This window comes from Polyodon spathula, chromosome 15 (assembly GCF_017654505.1).
Source record: "Polyodon spathula isolate WHYD16114869_AA chromosome 15, ASM1765450v1, whole genome shotgun sequence".
NCBI classification, from domain to species: Eukaryota; Metazoa; Chordata; class Actinopteri; order Acipenseriformes; family Polyodontidae; genus Polyodon; species Polyodon spathula.
The window spans coordinates 5,654,595-5,680,458 of NC_054548.1; the positions used below are offsets into that span (position 1 = coordinate 5,654,595).

At 35.2% G+C, this 25,864-nt stretch overlaps 1 protein-coding gene across 7 annotated transcripts in view; it reads right to left on the bottom strand.

Moving 5' to 3' along the window:
• The window catches only part of LOC121327720 (dachshund homolog 1-like), a 160,691-nt gene that overhangs the window by 17,096 nt on the left and 117,731 nt on the right, over positions 1-25,864 (bottom strand). For all 7 annotated transcript variants that reach the window (XM_041271874.1, XM_041271873.1, XM_041271872.1 and 4 more), the window contains 2 exons: positions 24,955-25,090; positions 21,581-21,715 (listed from right to left, as the gene is read on the bottom strand). In XM_041271874.1, coding sequence (XP_041127808.1) covers positions 21,581-21,715; positions 24,955-25,090 — 271 coding nt within the window. The remainder of the gene's footprint in view (positions 1-21,580; positions 21,716-24,954; positions 25,091-25,864) is intronic.

The window sequence follows — 25,864 nt, forward strand, 5'->3', positions numbered from 1 at the left end:
CCAATTCAAAACTCTTGTACACGCCTATCGCTGTCTCGACCTTTCTGCTCCCTCCTGTCTCCAGACTAGATTTCCCCCCCTCCACTCCTTTACCGCTGGCAGATTAACTGTACGCCCCTCCGCTCCTCCACCGCTGGCAGATTAACTGTACCCCCCTCCGCTCCTCCACCACTGGCAGATTAACTGTACCCCCCTCTGCACCCCCTCTTCCAGCTCCCGCTCCTTCTCCACCCTTGCCCCTCAGTGGTGGAATGACCTACCCACGGGTATCAGGAGTGCTCAATCCCTGACTACCTTCCGGCACCTCCTCAAGACATACCTGGTCCATAGACCAATTTCTGTGTTCTTGTGCATATTTTAGCCTTTTAGTCTTGTTCCCCTTTCTTACCAGAGGTATTTTTACTGCAACACATCCTTTAAGTCCTGATTTCAAGAATGCCCTTCGTACTGTTGATTTGATGGACAACGACACCTGTGCCGTCTGCCAGTTCTGTTGTCAATTCAACAGTCTTCTTTTTATTCCTTAAAGATATTATCTTAAAGTATTGCTCATCCTTGTTAGACAGCTTTTTGGGTCTTCCAATCCTGGGTTTGTCAATTACAGATGATGCTTCTTTGTACTTGCTGATTATGCTTCGGATACCACACCTTGAAAATTGAGTGACGCGAGCTGTTTCACTCAATATGTTACCTTCTTTATGCAAGTCAAGTTTTTTTTATAAAAGTAGAAAAACTATATATATATATATATATATATATATTATATATCTTATATATATATTGATATATATATATATATATATATACACACATGATGTACTTAGTAATTAGTCAAAAAGAAGTGTTTAATTATATAATTAAAAAAATATTTTGCAGCCAGGCATAGAAGATGTATAGCAGTGTTAGAAAAACACACACCTCCACGATCCAAACATAACCTACAACCTTGAGAATAACATAATACAATGCAAGTATAATGAGGCTATGCTCTTTTATAGGTGTTCTAGGTGATATTATAGTTTTCAACATTTTTTGACAGTTGGTTCTTTGTTTCTTAGTGCTTTGGTACTTGGCTATTGGTAACAGCATTGAGCTGATTAGAAATGGTGTCATTATTTAAGATTTTTTTAGTTTAACAATATCACCAATTTTCAAATTAGGAAGAACATTGAAATTAAATTTAAAAATGTGTAGTATTCTTAAGATTAATTAAAAGTCTGTTTCAAAACTTTTCAAAATGTCCGCTCTGGTGCACTGGGGTTTGAGACCTTTCCTCGAAAAAAAACAAAAAAACAAAGAAACAAAAAAAATATATATAACATCAAGTGCTCTGGCCTTTCTGTTCTGTAGCACATCATGGAACATGATTGCTGTGTTCCCTGTTTGACAATGTGGGCAATACTCCTTACACTATCAGTGAACTCTAAAGATATTAGTGTAAAAGTTGTCAGGATGGTAACAATGAAAATAAAAAAATACAAGTATGTTATTTAAACAGTTGTACAGCAACATGTGGGGACGTGTAACGCGATATTTTACCAAACACTGCTACTTACTCTTTAACAGCTGTGAGTAGTCACTTTCTTTTCCAAATGGTTTCATATGTATCTATTCAGCGATGGTATTTTTGCAGATCCAATATTTTAATATTTAAATCAATATAATTAATATTTGGATATTTTTCAAGGGGGAAAAAATGCACATTTGCGACGTTTGGAAGTACAAAAAGGAATGATAAATTGCTTCATAAACTAAAGAATTATTCATTAAAAAACAATGTTAAAAAAATAAACACTGAGACATTGATAAATCACACCCAGTATTTTTCTTCTATTCTAACTTCAAATAAATGAATTTATATGGGGGAAGCTTGTTTAATCCTACAAGCATTTTTAAAGGCAATTTCTAAGGGTTGTGAGTGCAGGGTTTTGGTGAAGCCTGATGTAAGGCTGAATGGGTACACTTGATCGGTTTATTAGTCAAAAACTTAAACCAAGCTCGATTTAAAACATGAAATTACAACATGGATAGTCAGGATAAGAGTACACTTCAAATGTGTTATTGTTAATATTGATACAACAATAATAGTAAAGCAAACCAGAAAATGTGCTTTGCAACACAACTATGCGCAGATAGGATGGTGAACTGCACTTAAAGCGTGTTCATCCATCACACTCAGAGAAAATGTGCAGCTCAGGTTAACACTGCCAGGGGATTCATATCACATTTTAAACTGACCCCTAAAACCGAGACCTACACCTTTCCTAGCCTTATTTAAACAGGATTCACCTACATGAATCATTTTTTCTAGTGTCTCAGTAGCTCTGTGACGGCTCACTGGAGTTGCTTAACAAGCCTGTCACAATAGCCATGACAGCAAAATGGATGAGAGTAGGATAGCATCACCGTAGCTCTTTATTTTAATATGCATTGGAATTTGCAATTGAATTAATATATTTAGAATGTTATTTAAAGATCTCCACACCCAAGCCAGTTCATAGAAGCTACTTGCTGTAAGGAACTGCCAGGTAGTGATGTAATCAAGGAACTGCCAGGTAGTGATGTAATATAGGGATATATATATATATATATATATATATATATATATATATATATATATATATATATATATACACACACACACACACACACACACACACACACACACACACACACAGTATAGTGGCTCCTCAGTCGGATACAAGAGAGTTCATTACAAACAGGACAAGCAAACTTGAGCATAACCATGCAGTTATCTACATACTGTAGAACCATCAATTATGCTTAAGACAGTACAGTGCAGAAGCACACAGCAATTACACTATGAAATGATTAACCATCAGTGATGGGATTTTTTTACCTATTGGGGTTACTGTCAGGACCCACTAAGAATGAAGGTGAAGCTGACTATGGTAGCAACCAACGTGCTCCCAAAGTAGCACCCAATTGGATTTGGCCATTGGCTCCTAAGGCAAACATTTTGTCTGGAGCCCTGTCTATTATTATTATTATTATTATTATTATTATTATTATTATTATTATTATTATTATTATTATTATTATTATTATTTATTTATTTATTTTTTTATTTATTTATTTGTTTGTTTTGTTTGTTTATTTATTTATTTATTAGTATGCGTCCTTATCCAGGGTGACTTAGTTGTTACAAAAAATCACAGTACAAATTATCACATTATAAAAATATCACAGTACAGATAAGAGCAGTTATAAAGTACAGTAAAAAGTAGAAAATAAGATCACATTCAAATGAGAGCAAAATAAAGAATGCAATAAATAATTACATTTAAAAAAAAACAAACATGATTTTTCTGAATAAATAAATAGCTATTATTAAGTTAAACTGTTTTTCTTTCTGCGAGCAATGATTAGCTTTATATATGAACTACACAACATTCTACTCTTGACTTAAATTTAGTGGCTTTGATGTCCTCTACAGATGTATTGAACTGAAAGTTATTTTAGCCTTGCACTATTTGTTGTGAATTTAGAGCCCTGCTAATGTGTGTAGTACACCACAAAGGTGCAAGTAAGTTCCTGCTGTGGCAATTGCATCTTTAGTGCTATACTGAAGCCCAAGGGCCCATGAGTCCTGACAATCACTAATAATGATCCAGTATATTCAAACACTAACATCCTGGAATAGAATGTTGCCAAAAACCTAGAGGTGAGAAACTCCATTTCCTATTGTAAACTGACTGTGCCATATTTATTTCTCTTTAAACAAAACTGTGACGCAATTTAACCATGTAAATGGTTAATATGACATGTTGGTTGTTTTTTTGTTGTTGTTATTGCAATTGAGACTGTACCTACAGGTTATTGGCCTTATTTTCCTAAAGTTGATTTGCTTAAGGACACACAATATTGGCAAGTATTTAAATGTTTATTTCTCACCATTGGTCCACGATTATTAAAGATGCTGGAGTGGATGAACCTGAAGAATCAAATGCCTCATTTCCAGGTTAATTTTTCCACTGCTTCTGCCAGCAGCAGATGTGTGAGTCCCCGGTGCTCAGCAGCAAAATATTTATAAAATCCTAACAGGTCACCTGTGTCACAAACACTATTTCAGACCCAACTGTTTCATCTGATAATAGGAGCCGCAAAAACAAATGGCAAGCTGTAAATACAATGTGGTGTGAATGAAATGCCATCATTTTAAATAGCTTTTTCTCTTCTTGTAGTCCTTGACACTACACTAGAAGTCATAGAAGTCATAAATCACCCTTCCTGTTAATTATCTCTCTTTATTCTTTATTGTGCACTATGGTTCTGAAAGGGGAGTCAAAAATGGACTTATTGTACGATATTTTTTAAAAAACACACAATTAAGAAATCTGTCGTTTCTTGAAATAGCATCTCACTGATGGCTGTTCCGACGTTACATACACGTTTTTGGGCTAAATTAAACTAGCAGATAGGTGGATTTATAAATGAACTCACACTGTAGATTTAAGTTGAAATGTATTCATGAGGCAACAGGATATAAAAAGGAGGGGAAACAGAACTGTTCTCAGTAAGTGCTTGTAGCTGACTTTGGGAGTACTGAATACAGTGGCTGAGCAGATTGATGTTAATGCCATATTTTTCAAAGGTCCCAAGTTTGAATCATGGCCCCAATGGACCCTTCACATGTTTCTTTGGCCCCACTTGGTAGTACATCTAATGCACTGTAGAAGAGCCTTCCTCCCACTCTCAGTTAGCAGACAGTCACACTTGTCCTCCTATATAAAAAGAACTCTTTGTCTGGGCAGTCATGGTTGTATATTGACAGGTGAAGCCTGTGTCCTTGTAAAGTTGTGTCCTTCCCAGCAGGAGGATTGAGCAGAAAAACCTGGAGGCTGTCAGTTGAGTTTGAAATGGGAGGAGAAGGGGGGGGGGGGGGGGGTTCCATCTTCTTTTTTTTTCAAAAAACAAGATTGTAGGTAACAATCTGTTGTTATGTTGTACTGTACCTACAGTACATGGATGTCATTAGTATTATTATTATTATTTATTATTATTATTATTATTAAAAAAACAATAAATATATGCATAAAACTTTATACTCACTGCATTCTACGGATACAGATTGACTTTAACAGCTGCATCTAAACTGTCTGAGACACACAATATTAAAATGGTACGATGCAAAATAGGACAAGAATATTTTTGCATTCATCTTCAGTTTCCTGTGATGGAAATAATATGCATGGGATAAGCAATGAAAAGAAAATGTAATTTGGCTACAATTTTTTCATGAGCAAGAAAAATTCAAGTGATTAACTAGCACGGACTGCACGCTTAGCTTCGAGACCCTCGTCTTTGTGAAAAACAGTGGTGTTATTTTTTTCCCTAATGTTCCCTACTTTTAGAGATTAAATCGGTCGCTGCACAAACCCATTTGGAAAAGGAGAGAAGGTGAAAAGGATAATCAGCACAGCCACTGGTCCGTGTTTCCTAAACGCTTTCAACAACATTACTGTGCACAGGCATAACATTTGCGGCAGGACCTTAAAAAGCTGACATTTAGCATGACTTTTTGGAAAGTGACACCCTCATATTTCCTTGTAGGATATCATTAAATTTCAGCTGCCCTATGGCTGTGCCATTCCATTAATAACCAATCCAGTGTGTCACTGTGCTTCCCCCCTTTGAAATCATTGTGCTTTGCTTTAATACATTTAAACATATTCTTAAGGCCAACGGAAGATAAGAGTGCACAGGTGGGCACAGGGAGAAAAAAATAATGATTTATGATTCCTTAACCGTCTCGTAAAATATCAAACAATCTCAGCAGTTCACGCACAGTTTCATTAGCAGAATTTCACTATGTATTCCTGTTCACAGAGCCCTTAGGCAACACAGGGCTTGTGTTTGATCAATGCAGTGCAAACTATTTGGAGAAAAAATAGGCCTCGTGCTAGCTTAGGAAACACTGTTTTTAACTTTCGAGGAGAACAAAAGAACTTCTGTTTTAAACGCGCACTCAAGAATAATAAAATTGATTGATTTTGTTATATAGGGTTGATAAATAAAGAGCAGTATATGGTAAGGTCACAAAAAATATTCCACAAAAACAGTTACTAGCTTACTCCTAAAGGTTGTGAACGACAACAATAATAATAGACATTATTATCTTCCATCTCTGAAAAAGGATATTTGAAGATTGGTCAAATCTAAGTATTAAATATACTATCCACAATATTATACAAGGCGATATATATAGTATATATATATATATATTATATATATATATATATATAATATATAGCAAGATAGACAGTGTATAAACTTTATACTCACTGCATTCTACGGATACAGATTGACTTTAACAGCTGCATCTAAACTGTCTGAGACACACAATATTAAAATGGTACGATGCAAAATAGGACAAGAATATTTTTGCATTCATCTTCAGTTTCCTGTGATGGAAATAATATGCATGGGATAAGCAATGAAAAGAAAATGTAATTTGGCTACAATTTTTTCATGAGCAAGAAAAATTCAAGTGATTAACTAGCACGGACTGCACGCTTAGCTTCGAGACCCTCGTCTTTGTGAAAAACAGTGGTGTTATTTTTTTCCCTAATGTTCCCTACTTTTAGAGATTAAATCGGTCGCTGCACAAACCCATTTGGAAAAGGAGAGAAGGTGAAAAGGATAATCAGCACAGCCACTGGTCCGTGTTTCCTAAACGCTTTCAACAACATTACTGTGCACAGGCATAACATTTGCGGCAGGACCTTAAAAAGCTGACATTTAGCATGACTTTTTGGAAAGTGACACCCTCATATTTCCTTGTAGGATATCATTAAATTTCAGCTGCCCTATGGCTGTGCCATTCCATTAATAACCAATCCAGTGTGTCACTGTGCTTCCCCCCTTTGAAATCATTGTGCTTTGCTTTAATACATTTAAACATATTCTTAAGGCCAACGGAAGATAAGAGTGCACAGGTGGGCACAGGGAGAAAAAAATAATGATTTATGATTCCTTAACCGTCTCGTAAAATATCAAACAATCTCAGCAGTTCACGCACAGTTTCATTAGCAGAATTTCACTATGTATTCCTGTTCACAGAGCCCTTAGGCAACACAGGGCTTGTGTTTGATCAATGCAGTGCAAACTATTTGGAGAAAAAATAGGCCTCGTGCTAGCTTAGGAAACACTGTTTTTAACTTTCGAGGAGAACAAAAGAACTTCTGTTTTAAACGCGCACTCAAGAATAATAAAATTGATTGATTTTGTTATATAGGGTTGATAAATAAAGAGCAGTATATGGTAAGGTCACAAAAAATATTCCACAAAAACAGTTACTAGCTTACTCCTAAAGGTTGTGAACGACAACATTGATAAAAACGGATTTCTTTCTAAACAATGTGTCTCATTGGTGTTTCTGTAAAAGACACAATTTATATATATATATATATATATATATATATATATATATATATATATATATAGAGAGAGAGAGAGAGAGAGAGAGAGAGAGAGAGAGAGAGAGAGAGAGAGAGAGAGAGATAGAATTTTTCTTTTTTTTTTACTACTATGAGCATCCCATACAGTGGTCCGTCTTATATCCGACTGCAGTGGGACCAGAGTAAGGGGAGATATGTAAATCTTGTTTTAAATACCATTAAACAAAGCTGTAACAATTACTATATTCACACAATTACTGTTTTGAGAGTCAGCATTTATGAGGGCTCTCCCCTAAATCCCTTGATTAAAAATGAACACGGTATTAATGCTTGTGACGGGGTAGCCGTCTTGCCATGTGGGTGCGTGCATTCACTGCTGAGTCACAGGCAGGCGATCAAGATGGTGGTTAAAGTCAAACAGGATTTATTTACATATCAACACACTGAACAGCTCACGTGACACTACCAGCAATGAAACCCCACAGAGTACATATATAAGAACATAAGAAAGTTTACAAACGAGAGGATGCCATTCAGCCCATCTTGCTCGTTTGGTTGTTAGTAGCTTATTGAAGGATCCCAGGCTGTCAGCTTCAACAACAATCCTGGGGAGATGGTTCCAGACTACCACAATTCTCTGTGTAAAAAAGTGCCTCCTATTTTTTGTTCTGAATGCCCCTTTATATCTAATCTCCATTTGTTTCTTTTTTCAGGTTGAAAAAGCCCCTTGGCTTGACATTGTCAACACCTTTTTGAATGCTTGAATCAGATCGTTGCGTAGTGTTCTTTGTTCAAGACTGAACAGAGTCAATTTTTTTTAGCTTGTCTGTGCATGACATGCCTTTTAAACCCGGAATAATTCTGGTCGCTCTTCTTTGCACTCTTCTAGGGCAGCAATATCCTTTTTGTAGCAAGGTGACCAGAACTGAACACAGTGTACAAAAACTTAATTGGGATCTACAATCTCTGAACTAATCTTTTCTGTTCAATAACAAACCACCTCTGGCTACTCGCTTGGCTGTCGCTGGTTTCGACTCGCTTACTCACTCTTCGGTATCCAACACTGGGTGAAAATTTAATGTAACTCTGTGTTTGTGAATTACCTTTTGTTATAAATTGTTATCATGTATGAAGATACATTTAGCGATAATCCCACTCATGCCAGTAAAACCTTTATTTTGAAGATGAAATAGGTGCACACGAAAAAAGCCAATGCATTTTAACCAAATAAAGACACTTTTAGCTATTACTATATATACTGTGTGTTAGTCAGAAACTGAAGGGGTCACATAACGGGGTGGAAGACATCTGGACGCAATGCACTTTCCAAACAGGCTGTCAATTTAGTGGACAGAATATCGATATTTCTTAACATTCCAAGGACAAGACATTGTTTTTTTACTGCCTGTGTCATATATATTTATTTGCTTTAAGTCAGCATTTTTTGTCACTGTGATGTTTGAAAATGCTGAAAGAATTAACCCTCAAAAAAAGCTGTAAGGCTTGTGTTACTGATTGTGATGTAAATGAAGAAGTCTCTCTAAGACCTGTAACTTGAAAACAAGCCTCTAAAAAACAAAACAAACCCATAACACTATGTGAGTTATTCTGCTAGCACATTTGATTGAATTTACTGTTGTGAGAAAAAATTTTTTTAAAAATCCACGACAGTTCATTTAAACAGTAATGACTTTCTGCAATACTGTCAGTATTGCCCATTCTAGTTCCACCAAAAGGTTGCTACCCTTGGTTGAAATGTAAAGCTTGTTAGTGAATTGTTTTCTATTGGGATTTCTAAATGTGAAACTAAAGAATGTTGTAATATGTGTTCAGCATAAGCCATATTTTTGCCTTTGCTGCATAACATTTGTGAATATTATTATAGGGGGCATTTATTTGTTCAGTTTCTTTATGTTCTAGATTGGTTTACATAAAATAATGTTTATGACATACATGACTATCTATGTACCACTCTGCTCAAAAAGTACAAAAAAAAAAAGCCTACATTTTTTATTCATGTTTTATAACCTATAGCTGTATATTGTAACATGTACAGAGGTCTGTACCACATATATATATATATATATATATATATATATATATAATATATATGTGTATATATGATATATTGATACACAGATATTATATATATATATATATATATATATATATATATATATATATATATATACACACACACAGTGGTTTGCAGAAGTATTCACCCCCTGCAAAGTTTTCAAATTTTGCTGGCACCTGAGCGTACTCCACTATGTTTCCAAATTCGACTTTACATGTAGAATCTACACAAACTACTCCGCATTGATAAAGTTACAAAATGCATATAGAATATAAATAAATAACATTTACAGAGAAAAACAGATTAATCTCAGTTGCATAAGTTCAACCCCTTTGCTACTGCAGCCCTAAATCAGCTCAGGTGCAAATGATTTGTTTGAAAGGTCACAAAATTAGTTAAATGGTTTCAGCCTGTGTGTTCTCAAAGTGGTTTAACTTGTAGATAATTTCCCTCAGGTATAGAAAGACTTTCAAGCTGCAGCTCACATAGTGATCCAGCAAAGCAACCATGAAGACCAAGGAGCTTTCGAAACAAGTCAGGGATAAAGTGGTAGAGAGGCACAGAGCAGGAGAAGGGTACAAGAAAATTTCAAAGGCGCTGATTATCCCTCTTAGCACAGTGAAGTCCATCATTAAGAAGTGGAAGATGCATCATACCAACCAGACACTACCCAGATCAGATCGCCCTCCCACAATGAGCAGCCGGGAAAACAAGAAACTGGTTCTGCATGTCACTCTGAAGTCATCAATGACCTTGAGAGATCTGCAAAGTTCTGTGATTGAGATGGGAGTCAGTGTTCACACATCAACAATATGCCAGTCCCTACAAAAAGCTGGCCTGCATGGACAGATGGCAAGAAAGAAGCCATTACTCAAAAAGCCTCATCTTAAAGCACGTATGGAGTTTGCGAAAAAGCATGTAGATGATACTGCAGACATGTGGAAAAAGTTTTTGAGGTCAGACGAGACAAAAATTTAACTTTTCGGTCTAAATTCCAAGTGTTATGTCTGGCGCAAGCCCAACACTGCACATCACCCAGTCTACACCATCCCAACTGTCAAGCACGGTGGTGGCAGAATCATATTATGGGGATTGCACAATTTCTGCTGTACTTGTTGGGGAGTAGTGTGTAAATAATTTGATAAATTTTCTCTGCTTACAAAATGCTGTTACCTGATACAATTTTAGATGTATTTCGCTCATCATTTTAGTCCATTTTCCTTTTTGTCACACAGTTCTTTTCTTCTGTATTGTTTATCAGCTAATATCTAAAGCAATTACAATGTGAGTCCGGTCAGGATACAGTCTTTGCCACCTGGCCCTCTTACATTTTGCCACTTCTAGTGAACCCCACCAAATATTTGCAGCTGAGGAACATTTGATTTGGCTTAAATTAACATTTCTCAGCAGTCAGAAGTCATTAAGCCCTGCAACTGATTTGAAGCTGACTTGATTTTTCCATTTCAAAAGCGACACACTAGGCTAACTGTGAGGACATTATATATATATATATATATATATATATATATATATATATATATATATATATACACACACACACACACACACACACACACACACTTGTTTGTAATGAATTTACTATTTAGTCACTTATTTAAAAAACAAAATATAATTAACTGTAAAAACAATGCGTCGTTCTAGAGTCACAGAGTTACTGAGTAAATGTAACATGACACGGTTGTGTGATTCATTGCTGTTAATTGAGTCTGACCCTTTTTAGTACAGTGGTACTGTCTTAGAAGGCCTACCGGTAATAAAAGAAAACTATACATTTCACAAAGTAAAGCTTTTGACAGAATAGTTCTCTGGACTTGTTACAATTATTTATATTTTTACATAAGGTGAAGATTGTTAAAAAAAATATCAATAAATGACATCCGTGCTGAAATGTAACAATACAACGCTCAATGCCATGTTTCCTTATCCATACTCGAGGAAAGTGAAGAAGGGCCAGTATCATTTAGAGTCACTAAAGTCTGTATAATAAGGTACAATGATGCACAGCTAAAGGCTTCTGTATCTGTGTTTTATTATTCAGTAATGCAGGTCATAAAATAAAGATGCCTCAGGATTCTTTCCACTCTTTCTTGTTTGACTGTTTAGATTGCCAGGTCCTAGAAACACAACCTGCCATCATGCACGTTCTCTCTCTGGAGAAAGTGAGAGGATGAGGCAAAGACAGGTTCCATTATTTGCTTCTTCTAGTCTGAGCTTACAGTTTTGCATTCAGATCCATAATATTTTTAAATGCTGTTTGCTCCAACAGCACTAATTAACAAATAATAGAAAATAAAAAATTCAGTAAAATCTTCAATTATCACTACCAGTAGCACTGGTCTTTAGGTTGACATGGGTCAAGGGTTTTAGAGATGGAGAATGAATACAGTTTTAAATGTAAATCTGGAGCTACAGAACACATTCTTCTATCTGGCTTCTAGAAATGGAGGCCAATCCGTCCTCTTTTGGTTCACATAAATACTTAAGGGTTTAACCAGAGTATGTGTTAAACGTGGGGAAATCTGTTTTGATAACATTATTCATAACATTAGCTTTGCAGTGCTTGAATTAATAACACACCACTTACAGAAAGAAGAAAGCTGCCATGGTATTTCCAGTTAAAGAGATTAATTTTTAAACACCTAATTGACAGGCAGGGGTTAGGGAGGATAAGCAACATATTCTCTCTGCTGCTGCAAAGTCAAGGTGACTGGAATACAGACTGAATGTTTTAACCAAGGAGAAATGAAATACTCTTCTAAGGAGTTTGTTTTTTGATCCTTTCACTTACATTGAAAGGATTTGCAGTTGAACAGTATAAAGGGAACAGTTATGCACAAAAAAAAAGGTTTGGCATGCAAATGTACACTAATTACCTTAACAGGATGGAGAAAATATCTGAACAATCAACATTTGGTATCCAAATCGAATTTAAAAAGGTTCCAATTTGAATTGTACAATTGCTGAATTGTGATTCTCCAATAAATATTAAGCAGTGTTATTAAAATGTCATGAATTTGCCATGAAGATGCCCAGAATACATGGGACTTGATGGAAAACCATCACTTGCAGTAAAGATTATATAAATATGGTATAAGCAAGATGCAGAGTACATACTGTAGATACTCTAGACACCCTGAAATCAAGTCTTCTAAAAGCATTAGGATTATTTCACACCCCATGTGATTTGGGGTCTGAAATAAATGGGTTTATTTAACAGCCACACAAGATCTCTATACATTTCATAATAATATAACTCATATCAATATGAATTTAAGAATGATGTTTATATGCTCTGGTAAGATGGCTTTGGAAATAAATAATTTCTTCACATAACACTTGTTCTGTCTGTTTTATATCCGACAACAATGAAACAAAGTAGACGTCAGCTTCAATAGACATTAGTGCAAATATTTTTTTTGCAAAGATGATTTATACGGTAGCACACTTTCCAAAATGATTAAGTTATACAACAACAGGTTTCAGAGATACAAAATGTACTAAGTTATGTCACACGAGCTGGAGTGTCGTTTAATACATGAATGCATTAAAACAATATATGCAAAGGGTATAAATGAACAAAAAGTGATTTCCTGGTAACACTGTAGAGACAGCTTAAACACAACCAAACACAGACAGCCTTAACTGGGGCAAGAAATCATCTTTCACATACTGTATTGATCTCCAATGACATGCTATAGAACAGTTGCTCAAGGAAGAAGTACCTACAGTTTAAAAACACACATGATAATTCCTGTTCCAATGAGCAAGACAAAATTATTCTTTACTGTTAGTCTTGTTCTAGCAGAAAGTCTGGAGGGTACATAGTGCAGACAACATTGCTCAAAATGTGAATGTATTAGGCTTGGGATCACATGTTGGTTTCTCCTTCTGCAAACTACTTACTTTGTATTTAATTGAAGCAGCTAAAAAGCAGTCTCTTTTTTAACATACATAGATCATATTTGTTACCCCATCCAAGCAGGTTCCCCTCCATTTTATCACACATTATTGAAGTTGTCATTTTCATCAAAGTAATGGTCAGTTCAACTATTCAAATTATTTCCCAGCACTTTTACAGGCATGTGCTGCTTAAATCTTGGCAGGATACTATTTCCTATTCCACCCTTTTACTGTTTCCCACAATAATTACCATAAACTTCCACTTTGACATGTGTAGCAACATATAAAGACACAAGTAGTTTATTTTTATTCCTACTATACATCATAAATGGTGGCACACAGTACACGTTCTATCCCTGAAAATTGTAGTGATGTCAGCTAATCTCTTTTTTTTCTGGCACACACAGATTGTGTTTCATCTCCTGACTTATTTTCCGTTCCTTGCTGGCTTGTACAGGTACTTTTCTTCTGTTCTTATCCAGAGTGGTTTGATAATAGGCTTTTCTGAAGGGTTCTTTTGTATTGTCAGCGCAATTGGATACATTGTTTTTCAAAATGTTATGGATCCTGGTGGGTTACTTTAACAATACCTATAGCTTTAAATGCAGGATTTGAGTTGTTGACAGTATTTTTCTTCTTTCTTTTTTTTTTTTATTTCTCGAGTTGTGATGTTTTTGGCAGCCTCAAATCCAGCACTTCAAAACAGAAGACATGCACAACTATTGGAAGTGAAATTGTGTTATATATCAGCAGCAACAGCACTTGTAACAACAGTCTGTCATCTTGACAGTGTCCAATTGAAACTGCTGTTCAGCTGACAGAGACATGCACAGTAGATACTGATCTGGATATTGTCATATAGCTGTGCATTATAGTTTATACTTAAAATGATATTCTTCATGATACATTTAATATGAAATCTTCAAACAAAATGTTGCACTAAAGGCTCAAAGAACTTAATTGCTGATTAGACTGTATTTAGACAGTATAAGTATTTCCTTTCAACTGTGCAACTAGGAAGTCATTATTGCATTCTGTGGGCCTTATTAGTACCTCCAAAAAACAAAAACAAAAACAAAAACAAAAAAAAAAAACATGAAAGGCAGCTCTACTAATACATTTACTTGTTACAAAAACACCACGGCCCACAAACCATGCTTTAACTCATGTTAGAATTAAACATGTTTGCAGAAACAGCACATTGAAAAAAGTCAATTAGACATGGTAACTGTTAGCCTTGTAATTTGTATATTTTGAGCTATAAGGGACTCTATATAGATATAACTTGCTGTAAACATTTTTTAAAAAATCAACTAACAAATTGTCCTGCCTTGCAGGTATTACAAGACCCATAATGGATTTGACAAGATGTAAACAAATAAACGCCTATTTTATTGGATTCTTTAACATGGCATCAAAAATTAATCAAAACACAAAGTCATCCTAATTTGCTCTGTCTATCGCATACATTTGTATTTACTAATTATCCCATTCTCCAGCTAAAAAAATAAGTGGACTGGGTCACCAGCTGACCAAATGTTTTGGTTAATACCTTCATAAGTTTTACTGTTTTGTACTTAGTGGTCTAGTTTATTTTTTAAGGTTAATTCACCTGTAGCAAAAGTCTATGATAAAACAACATATATTCCTTTGTTAGGAAATTTTTATAGGGTTTAAAAATGATGCAATATTAACATTTACATGCCCTTTATGAAACAGAACTGTAGGGCCCTACTCACTTTCAAAGCCTGACACTTTTCCACAGGTAAATGCAGTATTGCTATTCACTTGTTCATCAATCACTGTAGTTGTTACTCATTCTTTTGTCACAAAGGACAATAGATTTGCAACCAGATACTTTTGGGAAATAATTTGAAAAATCAGACAAACTTACACATTTCACAACATATTTGTGTTGTCTTTCTCATTTCGCCAAGATGATAATTTGCCTCTATGAGCACAATTACAGCATGCCAACACTATCCAAGGAACAAACTGCAATTTCCTGCGTACACCATATCAACACAATAACTTGTTCTGGCTGTGGGCCCTGCAAATAAGTGCAGATTGCAAATGGAAAATGACAAAAGACTTCATGCTTACAAACCTACTGTAGAACTTTTTCTACACTACCTCTGCAGCTAACTTCCCCCATTCAATTAAAAACCCATTACAAATGATATGTTCCTGTCTGCCAGGGCTTTTATGTGCCATTGCCAAGGTCATGCCCCCAACAGTCATATTTTGTTTTGAGTGTTTAATTCAGAACTGCAGATTCGGATGTTTCTAAGGAAATAAAGGAAATACCAAGGTCCCTTGCCGTTGCTACAGGATGACTAAATGGCTAGTAAATTAATGGCATCTGTTTCACACTGCAATCCTGTTATTTTCACCCAGTAAAGAGAAGATTGAGATCTTGGTTTACAAAGTTCTGCAGGATCTAAGATAGTCTGTCACTTTGTTTAACCTTTACACTAGAAAAGGGAAACATTATTCCTATCAAACCAAGCATGTTTAATTAGTATGTTCTGTATGTTGGATACATTAAATAAGCCCTTTAGGCTTACAATTAATGAAACAGCACCTTTTGTGCAAATATTCTACATGGTATTTTCATGGGAATGGGGTGTACATCTAAATTTAACCTATTTCATCATTACACAAAATGGTACGCTTTATAACAAACCACCTCTTTTAACAAATACATAATTTACTGTCTAATTCCAATTACAGTGGAATCCTAAGATAATACAGTATAGGATTATCAGAATTTGAAATAGCTCAGAAACAGCATGTAAAACAGAATTTTATGATTTTATTTCTGTAAAAAATGTCAAAAGCATTACAATGGATAAATAAAACATACTTCTATTTGCATGTAATTTTAATAAACATTAAACACACAGAAGGCAAATACGTTATGATACGTTACCAGTATTGGAACATTTAAACTTCACTGAAGAACAATAATACATTATTAAATTCACTTTTCTGCTCAGTGGATACTCTGGATAGCTGACCACAGCAAATTCATTCTGATCCTTACAACTTGGCAGAAGAAAACATTCTGTCACATTTAAAGCATTTTAAAGATTAAAAGAACACTCTCTTCAACGTTTTTAAAAGCATCCTTTCACAAAATATGATTAGCAGTTCCTGGTGTCACACAGTGGATCATTCTTGAAGAACGCATTTCCAAATGAACTCACTGTCCTAAAGGAAGAGCATCTTTTCTGCATCAGCAATATGTGTGACATAGCTTTCTGGATTTGATTGATCCCGCATTGCATTATTTTTGTCTTACCTTTTTATTCCAACACAACATTTTCCCAGTTGTTTGATCACACACAACCTAAACTGCCAAAACCTCAGCTTTTGCTGTGTCCTATGATGACTGAGCTTGAGTTTCATTAGATAAAAGTCAGTAGCTCAGCATTATACGTGTTTCAAGTTTGAAAGGAGACACTGTATTCTACTAATAAATAATATATAGAGCAAGCTGGAAACTGACATACCTGTGTTTAACATTTCAACATTACAAACAGGTGAACTTAAAAGACCCCTCTACAAACAATGCTCTATCTGTAAATAAAACTTTACTGTGGACAACAGGTGGGCCCTTTAGAAGTCACAATTCTGGTTAGATGGATAGGTTGCCACAACAAAAAAATATATATTTGTACTACAGTATGTATCATATTAGTGAGTGAATGTCAACTTTTAATGTCTTTTTTTTTTTTTTTTTTCAAATAATCCAGTCTAATACAATAGTTAACTTTCCAACAGCGAATATAAATAAAGAAAAAAAATTTAAAAAACAACCGTTGATTCATTTCACAAACCCATCATATACTATTTGCTGTTCAGAAAATGGTGCATTTTGTGCTGGGAAATGGAACAGTGAAGTTATAAATATAATGCTAAATATTTGTTATTTGCAAATATTACAGATTAATTACGCACATTGGCATGATTTAACAATAGCAGACACAATATACAGTTTCTTCTTAAGCGTGTTATTGTGTTTCTCAAAAAACCTCGTTGAAACAAAAGAACTTCCTAGATATTTGATCGCAGAGCTCTTTCAGTTTTGTTCCATAAAGCTCAATGTTCTTCCTCAGAACATGTCAAAAAAAAAAAAAAAAAAAAGAACACTAACCTACATGTATCTACAAGCTACTTAAAAGCTTTCCATCTACCAAACATATGAAAAAGTGATCTCATGGCACCAAGTGTCTTTTATAGCCACGCTCTGTTTTTGGTTAACTGTGCACTTCTGTGCAGACTTCCGTCTTTTAAGGAACGAAGTGTGGTACAGTGTAACACAACTGCAATGAAAATAAAACCCAATGCCAGTTAAAGTAAACGAATGCCATCAGCATAAAGAGCAATTTCAAAGCCAGTCAGGTGTGTCATATTTGTTTATGATGTAACTATGACAGGATTGTATAAAGATTGTATAATGTGCATATAAATAGCTTCACATGAATATATGAATGAGTTTCAAAAGAGGGTTATATCGAAACAGAAATAGATACACTAGGTCTATTTAAGTAGAAGTTGAAAGCCACATCATTAAATATAATATTACTTCTAGACCTAATATACAATTAAGTCTTTTTTTTCCAATTATAGATCAGATTTTGTAATATATTAGCATATTTGGACTCTTGCAGGATTTGGTAAGATATGTACCATATAATGCATTGCTGATTCCATTTTTTAGTGATTGACCAGCTGTCAAGTAGTATTGCTGATATGAGTTATGAGTACTTTGTAGGACAAAGACCGAGTCTGAATAGAAATAGTTCCCATAACATTTTGCAGTTAAAATATACTTACAGTCCTCGTGAATGTTAGAGATGCTAATATTAACTACTGACATTAACGATTTATATGACTTGTTTACGCTAGATGTTTCTTTAAAAAAAAAAATTAACCTGTCTACTTTATGTAATCTGTCGATTCTGTCATTGTATACATTTTATGAAGCAGCACTTATACTAAGAAATCCATCATACCACAAAAGAGATTTCTGAAATATTTTGAAAATTTTTCAGTACATCCAGTAATTCATCTGAAAACCCATATTGAACAACGTTGCTCACGTGTTTATAAATGGTTTGTGTGTCTATCCTGTGATTTATCTATGTTCTTTGTATAGTAATAAAGCAACACATTCTTAGAAATTAAATTCATAATCATTTTAACAATTTACATTCCCCTTGTATTTACAAATATGAAAATGTACGTGCATCAGCAAGCAATACTGCCTACACATGTATACTGTAATGTTCATGTTGGCTCATTGAGCATCACTTAAAATGCTGCTTAAGATGTCAGATACAGTCAGTCACAGTGAGCCAAAGAGCAGCTGTAACAGACTTTGACATACAGGTCTCCAGTAATACCAGATGCTCCTTCAGGAGGTGCTTCCTTGTACTAGACTGCACACATTGCAGATGCTTTACAAAGAACAGTCACAAGCAAGAACTCTACCAGCCATTCTGAACACAATTTGCTGTTGACTTTTACTGCTGACTTTCCTGAAGGAATTAACCTCAAAGATAGACCACTGCTCCATCTACCCTACTTTACCCTGTACTAACTGTACACATGCATGTCAAACTGATCTTTGTGGAGTTCCTTACTGCCAGCAGGAGATCACTAACTTGCAAACACACCCAAGGGCACTGGGCATTAAAGTGAATAGAGTGTATAAGAGGACAGTAAATCTTTGAATCTTTCATCTGTACAAAGCTACTCTCATAAGAATGGGCATACTGTATTTACAAACAGTACTAGTGAGTCCCTTTGCAGAGGTTTGTCCTTGACAGATCGTAGGTCTGTTCTATTTGTTTTGATACTAGTGGTTTTGTAAAAGATTGTGTTGTACTGTCGGTGTCTGTGTGTCTGAGTGTGTGCATGTGTTATTACAACTGCAAACATCAGTGCAATAAAGGAATCTTTCAACATGGATTTGCATATTGGATTTGTTATAGTTCTGAGATAAATACATGTAATGATTGTACAGAATAAAAAAGAAATGACAGGATGCAATGTCATGGAGAACCGATTTTACTAATTCTTATCTGAGATCCACAGATTACCCAAGTGGACCAGTTAAACACAATACATGAAAGAGCTAATAAGCTGTAGCCCACTACCTACAGTGGTAGCGATGGTAGTGTGGTTTTGTTGTATTCAGCGTATTTCCTGTATAAGGAAAATAAAACTTGCCTATAAAAGCATTAACTATTTACAGCTGTGTAACAACACAAGGCTTTTAAATCCATCCTGTCTGTGTCAGCTCCCTGCAGTTTTCATGATTGGACGCATGTCAAAAGTCACCCTTGGTGTATTTATTATTTTTTTAATTATTATTTAAATTTACCTTGCTTGAGTTTTCTAGTCTAATGAACATATAATTAAATGTTTTCTTGGAAAATCATTTAAACACTTTATTTAAAACTGACAAAGATAATGTAAGTATCACAGGCCCTGTTACAGGCAAACAAATTACTGCACAATAAAAGATAACTTGTCAACCTAGTGAGGCAGCTATCTTGTCCTTGATCTGCAAAAAAAAAAGAACTGATCTGCCTTGCCCATTACTCATGAACAGTGAAGCACCAGAGTGTACGTGTTGTAGCTAGAGCTGTTTTGCATGTTTAGTCACAGATGATGAAAGAGACGGCTTATTCCTGCCCTATAAAATACTGTTATACTGCACACTGCATTGAAAGTATAATGCAGACAATTAATGTAATGCTCTGGTGAGTCCATAAAGATCAAACAAGTGGAGAAATATCATTAAACCATTGGAATGTTATCTAATTTGTCTAAGCAAACTGATCCGATGAACAACCCTAATTAAAAAGTCTGACATAAACAATGTGTGGATTGTAGGCCTCTCTTTAACAATGAACACATTTATTTTATTAATATAATGCATCTTATCATTACAGTTCTATATATATATCATTAATTTTATTCCCTTCACTTAAGCCTTTTATTGGGATTACTTTAGTTATTAGTTGTTCTAATGTATTGGTTACCTCTAGATCTCGCTGTACAATCTCTCTTATCTCACTGCATAAAACCTGTGCGTGTTATTCAAATTGCCTCATTTATTACGATAGCTTCCCCATGTAAATTGTGCTGACTGCTCGCCCTTGCACAGTCCTCATTAGACTAATGAAAACCTTCAAACGAAAAAACTAAACAACCTGCCAAATAAAGGTCTGAGGTTATTATGAAAATTACAACTCTGGGAGCTGGGAGAAGCTCTGTTCATTAATTCATGCTCAGCAAATTGCTAACTAATTTAGTTGCACTCCTCTGCATTAATGGATTATTTTATAAAAATGTTTTTCACATCCTGAGACCTCTGGTGCTCTCTTTGGAGAGCCCTGAATTCTAATCAACCTGAGCGACATATTAAGAATTTAGTATCTAAATAATAATGGGAATGGCATATGGATGGAAACAATATTAAAAATCCCTTGAAAGGGGCTTTGGGCTTTCCAGTTCAACTGTCAATTTCAGGGTTGTTAAATATAATGTACTCTGTAAATATCCTAGGATTGAAGCACGCGATTTTTTTTGAGCAATTAAAAAAATAATAATTAATAAATGGGATAAAAGCACAAGCGGTTGTATTTGTTTATTTTGGTCAATTTAAACCTAGACCTAAGAAATTAGAGTAGCAATTACGCTAATTATTATTTTCTTGAGACCTTTCACATCACAATCAAAAAAGGTCCAGGACCATTCTGAGTTGATGTCACGTCAGTTGGAAAAACATGATCAAAAAAGAGGTTTCATTGTCAGTTTTCATAGACATAACTCAGCTGAGAATACTAAGGTGTATTATTTGCTTAATTTTGTGTTCAAATCATAGCAGGGTAGATCATAGCAGTCTCGGTTTTCCCCATGTCACTTTATGGAACAGGGCAAATCATTACATGTTTATACTTCAACCCTAACTACTTAGATTAATCTAACACTCTCAGGTGGAAGAACTAAACCCACTGATTTGAACCAAAAGTGTCTTTTCTGACAACTGTACACTACCTGTTTAGCTGCTAATTTAATCACAAGCACAATTAAGAGTCAGAATGGTGGCAGGTGTTAAATTGAAATTTCAGAGAGAGCTTACCTTTTTCAATGTGTATTCTTTTTGCTTCATGGCCCATGTCATGGGTGGCGAGATCTCCTTCTTTGGGGCCGGGCAACACATTTGGTGACAATCCCATAAGTGTCTGATTCAAGGATAGTCCATTCTGATGCACAGCTGTAGGAACAGATTTATATTATTTTCATACCTTTGCATTCTACTGTATAGCATACCCTTACCAGATTTCAAAAATAAAAATGACTCATTTTAAAAGCACTGATTTTCATGTCTATTTGTTTGGTACTTCAAACAACAAATTCAACTGTTTCTGTATTATTTCAGCCTTGTCGACTTAGGTTTTACTGCAAAGGAAGGATTGGTCAGAACATATGAATTCAATTGTAATGACCCTTAAAATTCAATAGGTGTTTTATTAAATCAGTCTGATGTGAGCGGCAAGGCCTGTAGGAAAGATGGGATGATTCCAAATGTGTTAAATACAGTTTACTTTTTCAAGATTTTTATTTTTTTTACTCTATGGCAGCAATGTATTACAAATGTTTAAGAATGTATTTTAAGAGTTGTTTAGTAAGTTATTTTAACTGTAGCAGTGCTTTTCAGTCTGTTAGAGGGAAATTTAAAAAAGTAATACCATATATATAGTATAACCCCCCCCCCCCAAGACGAGCATCAACTGACAGCTGCAAATCTTTAGAAATAGCTTTAATTCAGCAAAATCTCTCACTACCATGATTTTACAATTTTCCTTATTTTTTAATTTTTTTAAGCGTATTTCATGTCTGAAATTAAAAAGATGTTAACCCAAAGGTGAGTCACTACTCCCTTAATTATGCTGCATGACTGTAACATAAAAAATGCATAGTTCATTTACATTTATTTAGAAAATGTAGTATTTTATGTATTGTAGCCTTTTGCTCGCAAGAGGGAGAAAACAGGAAGACGCTTGTTTATTTGAATGCTTTTTATTAGCACACTTCTCTTGAGGTTGTATCTTTGTAAATGCACATTTATTTGATTTTATTTTTTCTTGAAATTGAGGGTGGGAAATGTGGGCTTTGTCTTAAAGTCGAGGGCGTCTTAAATTCGAAAGAATATGGTAACTATGACATTCACAATCTCAACTGACTCCTCCAAGAATTATATGGCGCAGTGAGAAAGTTATTTATTTATTTGTTCTGTAACAGCTATATTTAAACAAATATATAAAAGCGTACTTACTACTTTCTTGACTAATTCAGAAAACAAATATGGACTGTAGACCTCAGCTCATAGTGGGAAACTAAAGGCCCCTTGGGATGAACTATCGTTACCACCAGGGGACAACCTGCAGCTTCAGCTGTCAGTAACTATACCATTGAATTGACAACAGAATTTGCAGAAGGCACAGGTATCGTTTTCCATCAAATCAACAGTACGAAGGTCGCTCTTGAAATCAGGACTTAAAGGATGTGTTGCAATAAGCATCCCTCTGTTAAGAAAGGGGAACAAGATTAAAAGGCTAAAATATGCACAAGAACACAGAAATTGGACTATGGAACAATGGTCAAAGACACTTTGGACTGTTGATGGATAGCCTTCTGCCAGTTCTGTTGTCAATTCAACGCTTGTCTTCTTTTTATTCCTTAAGGATATTATTTTCAAGTATTGCTCATCCGTGTTAGACAGCTTTTTGGGTCTTCCAGTCCTGGGTTTGTCAATTAGAGATGATGTTTATCTGTACTTGTTGATTATGCTTCAGACACCACACCTTGAAAATGGAGTGATGCAAGTTATTTCACTCAATATTTTTCCTTCTTCATGCAACTCAAGGTTGTTATAACAGTAGAAAACACTAGTGGATGCTTTGAATAAATTGTTGATGCTCATAATGCAACATAGTAGCAACAAGCAACATGTCTAAGACTTTTGCACAGCAGTGTATATATGTAGTCATAACAAGTTATTTGTAATGGCAAACTATCCATCCAAGCATACCTCGCTTAATTGTCCATATTTATGGAAGGGACTAGTCGTGTATTCAAAAGACCTCCTTTGTATTTTTAACACATGACCACTGATGCAGTATAATTCTCACATTTAATTTGCTTAAAAACACTTTGATTCAAACATAACAAAGAAAAAACACACAGTGTTTCAACACCTAGTGTGTCTTCATCAGGTGTAGCTATACCACAATTGCTAATTAGAGGACATCTTAATCATATATACAGTGCCTACAGAAAGTCTACACCCCCTTGAACTTTTTTCACATTTTGTTGTGTCAGTGCCTCAGAGTACCATAATCCACAGTTAAGGGGAAAAAGTGCCTTGGTGCTCATGGTTGAGTCTTTGTTTGAAATGCACTACCCAGCAGACTGAACCTACAGGAACTGTTGAATTTATCCTAAAATCATGTGAATCACTACAATTTTACACAGGTGGGGGCCACTTAACTTGGTGTGGGATTTTGAAGACGATTGGGTACACCTGAGCTAATTTAGGATTGCTATTACAAGAGGGGTGGACACTTATCTAACCAAGCTATTTCAGTTTTTATTTTTAATTAATTTTCTACAAATTTGTAGAATTTTTTTTCACTTGGAAGTTGTGGGGTAGGATGAGTAGATAAATGAAAAAAAAATATTTTAATGCATTTTAATTCCAGCCTATAAGGCAACAAAAAAGTAAAAATTTGGAAAAGGGGTGTAGGCTTTCTATAGGCGCTGTGTGTATATATAACTTCACTATAACGAACCCTTCTTATAAGAACACATGTTTTTAATGATCCCAAAAGCAAGTTAGCCCTATTAGAACGATCACGTACAGGATAGACCCGGATACAACGATCTCAGTACTGACTGACACTGAACTTTCTCCAGTGTCAAGGATGTTAATCTATCAGTGAAAACAAAGACCACGGTTGACTAATTCAAAGTTAAGGCTAATTCAAAGATTACCTATTGTAATACAAATCATGCATGACGAATGTAATCGTTGCTTGTCAGTCATCCTCTCACAAACTGCAACCAGGCAACAGCCGTGAGGAGCAATCTACGCTGGATAGTTTTTTCAAGAGAAAGGACATGTAATTACCATATTCAGCATGTAAGAGAACATTCTTTCCTTTTTCATTTCTTTACTGTTTTCTTTTAAACACACCACAGGGGGGATTAGTGTTGGTGTAATTTATTTGTGGAATCAGATTTGTTTTGTGTGCTTTTTGGAGTTGTTATGTTTGATCAAATGATTGTTTACAGATGGGCACTCGATTGAGACTTTCTGCCTGCCTGTCTTGTATGTGTCCTCTGTGCATTACCATTATATATATACCATATATATTAAACACTGGGTAACATTTCACTGAAAAAACAGGTGTGGCTATACAATCATTTCTATCCAATTAAAACAGGACTTACGGATTCTGTCTGAAGAGCTTTCGGTGCGAGCGGGAGAGCTGGACACACTGCTGCTCCGGTGAGAAGAGGGATGGCTGCCGGGTCTCCTCCCATCCTCAAGGGACGGGGCAGGGGACGGGCTGTCGGGTACGCGTTCCTGCAAAACACATCAAATGACATTATCTTACAATTTAGATTATAGCAATCGTTTTATTGATACGTTTTGTTTTATATATATATATATATATATATATATATATATATATATAATTATTTGACAATTGTCTACGTAAAGACTTATTGTTGAATTGTCATGGAAATATGTCTGTATTTCTACTTATCTTACTTAGCACTACCATTGAATAAAGTGCTTTTATCTGCATATCCAGCTGACAAGTACAAACATGATTTGCACTGCAAACACTTCCATTTTGTTGGAGTCTGTGATTTATTTTAAATAACTCTTGGAGTCACAAATTTAGATTGAAACTAAGGAACTCGTGTATTTCCCAACCCAGATTCTCAATTAACCATGAAATGTTAATTTAGATCATAACACAACATAGTACAGTTATTTGGTTGGCCAAAATACAAAAGTTGATTGATGGTGCATGACGTGATCTCATAGTTATAAGCTGGCATCATAAAACTGTTTCAATGGGGAACTTTGCCAGCTCTCAAATCCAACTGGATTTTGATCAAGCTGATGGGCTCAAAATTTTGAGAACAGATGTTCACCCATCTCTTCAAAACAAATATTCAATTGTATTTCAACTAGGGGCCTGTCATAAAATGGCCACCGTTCATAGGCCAAATAAGAACATTGTTCATGAGTAATTTCCACATCCAGTTGAACTCTGCTTTACCCCACTCTACTCAGGGTACAGTATGATTCTCACCAGTGCTGTTACTGTGACATATCGTTCTAATT